Below are 9,583 nucleotides of genomic sequence, written 5' to 3' on the forward strand. Positions count from 1 at the left end.
AATTAAAGCACCATATGATGATGTGATTCTAATGCTTCTCAAAGTTCTTAGTAAGATAGCTGATAGAAGACAAGAAACTCAGAGTCCTTATATCAGGTCCTGAAAATATTACCCTTTCCCTCCTTCCCCGGTATACTTTTTAAAGTTGAGAGTGTAGAATCCCAAGGAAATAATAAATATGTACAGCTGCTATTCATCTTGTAGTTTACCTATAAAATGGGTTACATGCCAAATACATTTAGTTGGCATGCTCTGTGAAATGTGTCAGTGTCTTCAGACTGCACCTGAGGAACATGTATCATGCACTGGTGGGCTGTGACAGTTCACACCGTGTGAATTGCCTCGCATGGCTATGAGTGATGGCCAAGAGTTTAAGCCCCACTTACACTTGGTTGCAGCTAAAATGCAGTGGACTTATATATGGATGCTTAAGTAGAGATTAGGGTATGTGATGTCTGCCCTTTACTGCCTCTTGTGTACGTGGGATTTAAGTGACTCTTTTTCTTTGTGAGACAAGGTGCAAGATAATGCAGTTCATTATATTCTGCTATAGTACAAGTAGTCTGAAAAGAAAAGGAGGAATGGGGAGAGCTCTAGCCCCAAATACTACACCTGGAGCACTCTCCAACATATTAAATTAGTATGCAATGCTCTGCTAAGATGTGATGGGAGTGTGCAAGGTCTGCCTTGTGGTCTGGGCTGCTGTATATAATGTTTTAGTATTAAGCCTTTAAGTAATATATCCTTGTAATTCATCAGAAATGGACAACTAAGTTCCATCCTCTCAACAGGACTGTGCCTGACCATCCTTTTTTGTTTACCATTGGTAAAATAATTATTAATAATGCTTTTCAGGTTAAAGGTGCAGTCTGTCAGGCGTAAAAGGGAAGACAGCCCAACAGTGGTGCGGAGGAAAGGCCAGCAGAAACCAGAGGAGACACCAGTGAAAAAGGCAAAACGATAATCCCTAGCAGCTAGTACTGTTCCTGGAAGAGTCAAAAGAAAAAATTACATCTGTGCTTCTATTTTTTTTTTTTTAAAGCAAAGGGATTTGCACGTGCTTGTTTCAGAGCTCTAAGTTAATCAATGCAGTACTTTTAAGTTACATTTTAAACAGCTTTATAAACTATTGTTTATACAGAATATTATGTACATTTATTTCAGATGAAAAATAAGTTTACTTTGTATCTGAATGAAAAACAAAGTAGTTATATATTTTATCACTGACTTGGAAAGTTGGGGTTTCCCAATTGACTTGCTAATGCAGATGCTTCCAACCCATGAGAGATCCCTGGGCCTACTAATACACTTTGTATATAAACTTGTAAAAATAGGTTGTATTTTACTCTGTGTATGAATCTAATCGATGATGGACATTTTATTTATTATATGGAAAGCATTGGTCTGTAAACTTTAGTATATACCTTAGGTTTTTTTAATTATATATTTTACATTCTATGCAGATGTCAGTAGGAAACTTCCCCTCTGCTCCCCCAGGGCTGTCTAAAACCTGAAGTTCTCTAAAATACGCTCAGACAGTTGGTATTTTTCTCGCATGCATTGAAGTAGTTTAGCATAGTGAAAGGGACTTGGCTCCTTTCTGTTCACATTTGTGAGAAAGTATAAAATTTCAAATGTAATCTTACTAGATTATATTTTTCACTTATGAATTTACTACCAATCTCAAGAAATAGTATTAGGTTAGATTTATTCGCAGTCAGCCAACAGGACCCTGAAACAAAACAGTTTTATTTTGCAACTAAACACCTGTTCTTTCAGTATTTGTCTTTTTCAACAAAGAGGGACCGATTGAAATCAAATGTCACGTCTCCAAAGTATAGAGCTTCAGCATTTTACGTTACATTTTATACACAGGTATTAAAAATAGAACCTGGTATTATTGCCAGAATCTTTTTTTAATGTATATTAATTCTGATAAGAGCAAATGTTCAAGTGAAGTTGTATATAAAGCTGAACTTTTCTTATGATCAAATGTGTCTCTTGTTATGATGTGATGAGTTGCCAAACAATCTGAGATTATTTTAAGTGTTTTGTTCATATTCTGGTTTATAATTAAAAAAGACTCTGGGGGGGTTGGAATTTTACTTTTCTTCTGTTTATTCTTTTTCTTTTGTGAGTTGTTTTTTTAACTTGTTGTAAGGCAGATGTTTCCGTCAGATATTCTGCTTGGTTTCTTACTGAGATTTTTATATAAAAATTATAAAATGTTTGCCAAAAATCTGAGTTGCCATATTTTATTAACCTTCAATTTTGTTGCTGTGAAATTTGTTTTTACAGTATGTGGTTTGAGCTGTATCTGTGAGTGTTACCTGATCTATGTCTTTAAATGTTTACAGGTGCTTAAATTTTAGGTATTGAAACAGCAGGGAAAGGACCTAACCGTTTGCCAGGCTTAGTACACTATAAAAGAGATGCATACATGAGTTTTTTTCCGAAGCAAACTTTAGTCAAAAAAAAAAAAATTTTTACTCTGAAAATTAATGCCTTTAGATTTGTCTTAACTCTACTGCCATACTAATACATAGCTTACGAAGGTACCGCAGATGTAGACTTCTGTATTACTAAAACTAATGTTTATGCATCTCTTCATAGATACTTGTTAGGATAAGTTGAATTTTATTTTTTCTCCCTTCCCGCAGTATGCGCAAACCAAGATTGTAGAGTTCTTCTCAGCTGTTGTTCTGTAAGGCTAAACAAGCTGAACTGTGTTTGGTTTTCAGTTGGTGCTTTCTAGACTTTTCATCATATCTTGAGTCCTTCCCTGCATCTGTTTTGGTTTTGTTTCCTTACACCTGAATTCAATGGTGAGACTGCTGAGGAGCTTCCCAAGGAAGCCCCTCACTGCACTCTGTGTTACCATTTATTCTTCTCTCTCTGCTGGTAGTACTTCTCCTACAGTACAGCTTCTATTTGCATCTATTTGCACATCTTTTCTGATGGATTATAATGATTGGCAAAGCTCCTACTTGTAGCAGATCCTCTTGATATTCTGTTGTCTAGTGATCTCAGTAGAGAAATATAACCCTGAAGATCAATTACAATCTCTTGGAGATAAGCTGCTTAGAAGGTCTTCTACTGTCCTTCCCCTTAGCAGTGGATAACATTTAGGAAAATCCTCTGGTCTATGGAATGTATCTTCCATCATTCATTAAATTATTACATAATATGAAGGCATTAAAGTAAAGATCTTCCACCAAGAGAGCAACTTTTACCTAAAAGGGGGGGGTGGGGCGTGGAGTGCAAGTCACACAAATCGTTGTAACTTATGGACACTTCACTCACTTTGTGATGGTGCAAGAATAGTGTTGTCTTGTTCCCATTCAACAAAATAGACATTTCTGCCAGGCCACATTGCTGTCAATCCATGCTTGGGTGGGTTTTTTTTTTCTTTGCTTTGTTTTAAGTGCCTCTCATCTAAACTGCTGTTCTACTTTGCAGGACAGTAGCAGTGTGTTGTATTTAATCATAACTAGGGCATTGCATGTTTACAGTTTCCAAGTTTTTTGTGTACTCTGTCTCCAGAGCCCTCCTCGAGCACAAGGAAAGAGAAGAGGCAAAGGAATCAGTTTTAGCTTAGATGCAGCATAAAATGCAGCTGTCTTGTTCAGAAATTAGTCTTGTAATACAGCTTGAACCTTGACATATGTGTAAAACAACTAAACTTTCCTACCCTGTGCAAATTTAGGGAGTTCTGGAAAAATATACTGTTCTGCACCGTGATGAAGCAATGTCCTATTTCCTCGGGGCAGTTTGTTGCCACCACTTAGCTAAATTTCCTTGCAGTTTCTTATCTTGCAACTGCTTAATTTCTCTGAATATTTAAAATACTGGGTGAACCAGGGATGTCCTAGTGGAAGGTGGAGTTCAAGTCTCCCCACTGAGTTTTACAGAGCAAGAGCTTGAGTCCTGCTTACCATCCATCAGCTGTCTGTGTTAACCAGCTGACTGTTGGCTAGTTAGCAGTAGCTCTGCAGATTTTGTAGTGCATTCTACTTGAAAGTTAATTACATCTCTTTACTAGCTTCAGCCTATAATGCTATGGAGTTATCTGCTATATAGATTTTTAAATTACACAAATTGATTTTGTTGGTTGGGTGGCTTTGGTGGTGGTGCTTTGTTAAACCAACAAAAGGGTCATCAGTAAAAGTTCATTTGCAGTTTGCGCTTTTTTTTTTTGACAGGGTCTGGCAAGCTTACAGCTTGTGCAGCTGGGGAAATTTCCTTCTAGAACCTGGTCCAAAGTCAGGAGGTGCACTCAGCAGCTGAGGCACAGTTTTCGCTGGTGCTGGCAGATCTCGGAATGCCTCAATTTTCTCTTCCGATGGCTTCTCTGGTAACAGACTTCTTCTCGGTTGTTTGGGGTTTTTTTCAGTCTTTGACATCTGTCCGAAATGCAGATGTCCACTATTTCTTCTCTCTCAGCCTGTTTTGAGAGCATCATATGTACAGAATAAGCTCTGGCCCTGATCCCTCAGAGACTGTATACTATCCTGAGCCATCTTGGTTTTACTCAGTAAAATTTGTCCCATAAAACTTGACATCCAAGAGCAGCACATGCTCCTGCCCATAGTGCTTATCAACAGACATCTCCTATGATGCAAATCCAATGCAGGCAACACTAAAAGTGGTCACAAGCTGATACTCGTGTCAAATTCTGTGTTGGGAGAAGCTCACTGGCCAGCACAGACTCTTGTCACTCCTTGTTTTTGGGAGAGGCAGTGGAATCTCTGTGATTCTGAAAATCCCTAGTCTGAAGAGAATTGCTGCCCTGAATATGCTGACTGACTTCTACGTGTCCTTCCAAAGCAGTGTTTGATTTCCTTGGAGCTGTACCTGTTTATGTTGTAAAGAGTGAATTCAGCTGTTAGATTTTGGTTCTTTTCCCATAAAGTCATTCCATGTGAAATGTTTCAAGATTCAAGATGTGATGTGAGCATCTTTCCAAAGGTGACTGCACTTTCATATAGCACACATTTACTCTGAGCTCTTGGTAACTTAGGTATTCTCAACATTGTCTGCTTGGTCATTTAATGTACCAGCTCAGAAGACTTTTCTTGACTTCAAGAGCCTTGCATCGGTTTCATTTGCTTGTAGTTTCAGTTCAGAGGAAATTGCCCTTGTCGGCCTTCTGCAGGTTTTGGCAAATTCTTAAGGATACTGTGCTTGCTTCTTCCAGTGGATTCCTTGTCCCAGCTATGTACGTCACACTCCATTACTTCCATCAGCTTCTCAAAAATCCTGGGTCTGTTTCAAGCAGGGTGGTTTCTTTTTACTAAAACATGAAAGTTTAAACACCAAGGAAATTCTATCTACATTCTAGTCTTTGTTTCCAGTTTCTGATGTTTCACTAAAGTTCCTTGAAAGGCTATTTCTGATTTAAACCCCCTTTCTCTTTCAAATCTCAGATTTTTAGCTCTTAGCCTTGCTGGCTTTGTGAATAAAGTCCAGAAGAAAAACATAATAAAAATAAATGTCTCTCTGAGAGTCCCTAGATAGCTGTATTTAAAGCTAGGAACATTTCACTCTTGCCAAACAACCAGGGAAGAAAAATAAGGTTTGAAATGGCTGTAACTGAGTAGGGCAAGAACAGATTTTTGGCACTGAGTGTGCAATTAATTAGCCCAGGGTGGGGTTTACATGGTCAGGCTGTGACTGTAAAGCACCTTTCCCTTCCTCTTCTTCTGCCCCTTGGTCTGTGCCTTCCTCCATCCCAGTGTTGAGTTGTACAGTCACAGACTTTTGGACTAGGAAGCCTGAAATCTTCACGAAACAAAACTGCAGATTATTTTTTTTGTGGGTGGTCAGTTTACTAAACCAGCTGTTGGGGCTGTGCAAAGACTGCTGCCCACACAAAGCAGATGACCCTGTGCCAGAGAGAGGCTGTGGAATCACCTCTCCATTATACCATGGATGTGGGTACACTGAAGTTGATCAGCTGCACTATTAGCTCTCACATGCCTTTATGGTACCTCTGTGTCAAGTAACCAGTGTATAAATGGACAGTCAGTTAATTTGTGGCTTTTATCTTCTAGTGACAAAACCAGGAGGTTTCTTGCAAGATGTGTGAATTCTTCAACTAGTCAGGGTTCCTTGCTGTCTACCATGTATCAAGAAGAGATGATGCAGTTTTTGAAAGCTGAAGCCAGGCAAATTTAGACTAGCTGTAATGTGCTGCGTCACTTCTAGGCAGTGCAGGTAGTTCATTGGTGAAATGACTTTAGGTGATCTCCCTTAGATGCTTTAAATTTTGATGTTGAACAGGATTTGTCAGGAGGGTTCCCTAGGAACTGAAGTCCCATACCTAAAACTGATGTAAAGGGTGGGGTTGTGATCAAAGATTAAACTGGATCTAATGCTGGAACATCTGGATTTAAGCTAGCTGGCTCCCTGGAAAAGCTGGGTGTCCAAATGAAGCGTCAAAGCTTCCTGTGTTAGGAGACTTAGATCCTCAGATGCAATCCACAAAGCTGAGCAAGCTGTCCTGGCAGCTGACAGCACTGACCTGTCGGCAACGTGGGATTATCTCCTCAAGGACAAGCATTAAGTGCTGGAAGATGATACCTACCCTCTGCTTGGGTTTCACCAAGGAAGGACCTTTGTTGGCATTCCCTCCAAAGACACAAAGGAAGAAGGCTGGGTTTATGCTGTGGTTAGGGCATGATGGGATTTGATCACACACGTCTCCAGAAGATAAGGCTGTAGGGTATCCAAAGGTAGGTGCTACTTTCTCTTGTGTTAACATATTTCACATCCCATGACATGTCCTACTTTCTGAAGCATGAGCTAGGGACTGAATTTCACTGTCCACATTCCAGATGAGTGTTCTCTCTATAGCATATTGAGGAAACATGTTCAGGGTATAGGTGTGCCATCATCTCCTTCAGTGTTTGTCAGAAAGAAATGCTCAGGCTTCTAATTCCAAGGCAGGCTTCGTGCCTTTGGCTCCTTAGCTGGGCAAGGCATCTCCTTCCACCCCAAGTTAGATGTTAAAACAGACTTTGAAGGGTTGTTTGTCCATCTTGGACATCTCATGAGGCACCTGGTTAGCCTGCCTGCTTTCCTGGGCACTGTGCAGGATTCCTGCTGAGGTGGTGTGACACCCATTGGGTATCTACCTCCAAAGAAATAATCACAATATTAATTATTATTTATGTAAATCCTCTTATAACCAGAGGCCCCTTGCTCCTCTGTGGCCTTGACATTGTGGAAATTCTTCTGTTGTTACTTTCTAGCGACACAGTCTAGGTCAGGACAGCTCAGTTTTCCCATGTTGCAAAGAGCTTATGTGAAGATAATTTAAAAAAAAAGACTTCACAGAAGAAAAGAAGAAAGCATCATCAACAGCGAGGTTTTGTTGTTTATTTTGTGTACTTGTTTTGAGTTGGCAGCACGATACACTGGCACTTTTGAAGGGCAAAGTGGGAGATTTTACTGGCTTTTTGATATACAGCTTTTTTCAACATCTCACAACCAGCGCTTGGGAAACTTGCAGCCGCTGCATGGATGTGATGTCAAAATGACCAGAGAGGCAACCAGTGAGCTGGGCAGTGCAGGACTGCTTTACTGATCCCTGCTAGCACTGAGATCTAGATCCTTATCCCTGCAATGTGAACAACTTACACGATGCAGGATATGATGGGTAGAGCAGACACAGACTAGAAAGTAGAGGTGAAAAGCAAGTACAGAAATATGAACAGAAGTACTTTGCTGGGAGTGGTGGCTGTAACGTCAGCCCTGTGCCGGTTGTTAAGCTTAGCCTGTATTTACTGAGCATCCACAGGCACTAACGTAGCCCTGCTGAGAGATAACTGTGAGTGTAAGATGCAGGTGGACATTGCTGTCCTCAGCATCAGCATCTGCCAGCAGGCCAAGGCACTCTGTAATATAGGAAAGCTCTCTGAGAGCCCTGACTCTAATGTCACCAAATACATTGAAAATAAATATGATAAATATAAAACTTTCTGTCAGTCGTGAGTTCAGTTTGGAGACTACGTACCTGCTGCACTCATGGTCACCTCTCTTTGGGGCTTTTCCTCATGGAAGGACAATATTTATACGTGGCTCCAGCTAAGCCACACACAAAGTGCAGCTCCTACCTGGCTTAATCAGCCAGTGGGAATAGAGCGAAAGTATAAAAAGTTCTGCTATGTATTTCAGGGTGATTTGGGCCTTCCCTCACTCACGAACCACATGAATGGACCAAAACTGAGCTGTATTTTAAAACATGATTCCTTTTCTGATCACATAGCCCGACAGCACAGGCACTGGCTGTGCCTCTGTGTATGTACTGAGGATAGAATTGAGAATAGCAAAGCTGTCAGTCTTATTGTCAGCCAAGCAACTTAGCCCTCTAATGATGTCCCTTCTTTTCCTCGATTTTATTGTAACATGTCACACGTGCTACGCCATGACTTGTATAAGTCCATATTTAATAAATGAATAAGGAGGAATACATAAGAGAAAAATGCTCAGTGATCACATTCATAATACTTCGGCACCAGTTCCAGTATATACATTTTAAAATGTTAAAATTAGTTATTCCTGCTTCTGTGCCCAAAGCAAGCTGAGATCTGGAATGTGACTTTCAGACACTGATAGTTCCACTCTGCTCTTTTTATATAAAAAAGAGCTAAGAATTGCTTAGTAATATAATACTCATTTAACTCTATTAAGCCAGGATTTTTCAGGATGAGTAAATAGGCAATATAAGGCCCCTTTAAAAAAAAATATAAACTGATGATAAAACTTCTTTCAATTGTTTTTTAACTTAGAACTCTATTGGCCCTCAAATACAGGAAATATCCTTTTTGGGAAGCTTTAATTGAACTAAAATGGCACTCCTGCCTTCTTGGGCACACTCCTGGTGACCTCCTTTTCTGGATCAGAGCAGGGCTGGGTGATGGACACTGAGCATGCAAGTGGAAGAGGGAAGCCACCAAGGATGTGCATGAAGGGCTGCTGAGCCCAAGGGAGGCACAGGAAGGATGTACCCTTCCCCATGGCAGGCATGATGGGACTGCCAAAGAGGGGGATGAAGGTCAGAATTAGTTAGATCATTTCTTGATGTAGGTCAGGCCCCTCTGGAAGTCAGCTGCCTGGTAGCCACTGTCTGGGGATGAGGCAAAGGCTGGTTGGTCCATTGGGCAGGTTCTTCCAGGTTATTCCAAACATGTGAGATGTCTACCCACACCCTATAGATCTCCAGCGATGGCAATCCCCCATATCACCTAACCCTTGCTGCTGATTAGCCTTAAAATATTTTTTCTAACCTGAAATTCTCAGTTGCATTTTTTGCCTTTTACTTCCTGTATAACTGTATCTCTTTACAGCAGGGTCCTACTCCCTTGAAAACTTTCACTGTGCTTAATCTAGTTTTGTTACTTTTTTATTTTCAGAAATAGAAGATTTCTTTGTTCTCAGCGTTCAGTGTCTCATGTATTTTCTTTCCCTCTTTCCCCACTAAAAAAAGAAAAAAAGGAAAGACAAAGAAAAGGAGGAACAGCATCAAAGCCTCAATTTAGGAAGAAGCATAAAGCAATTTTTTCTTCTGTTTTGAAATAGA

At 40.2% G+C, this 9,583-nt stretch overlaps 1 protein-coding gene across 1 annotated transcript in view; it reads left to right on the forward strand.

Moving 5' to 3' along the window:
* Window positions 1-1,539, forward strand: part of BOD1L1 (biorientation of chromosomes in cell division 1-like 1) — a gene marked incomplete at its 5' end in the record, with an annotated part of 36,030 nt that extends 34,491 nt beyond the window's left edge. The window contains one exon of the mRNA XM_008935934.1: window positions 856-1,539. Within this exon, the coding sequence (XP_008934182.1) occupies window positions 856-964 (109 nt within the window). The remainder of the gene's footprint in view (window positions 1-855) is intronic.
* Window positions 1,540-9,583: the final 8,044 nt, after the last annotated feature.

The sequence above is a fragment of the Merops nubicus genome, unplaced genomic scaffold, assembly GCF_000691845.1.
Source record: "Merops nubicus isolate BGI_N331 unplaced genomic scaffold, ASM69184v1 scaffold35202, whole genome shotgun sequence".
Taxonomy (NCBI): Eukaryota; Metazoa; Chordata; class Aves; order Coraciiformes; family Meropidae; genus Merops; species Merops nubicus.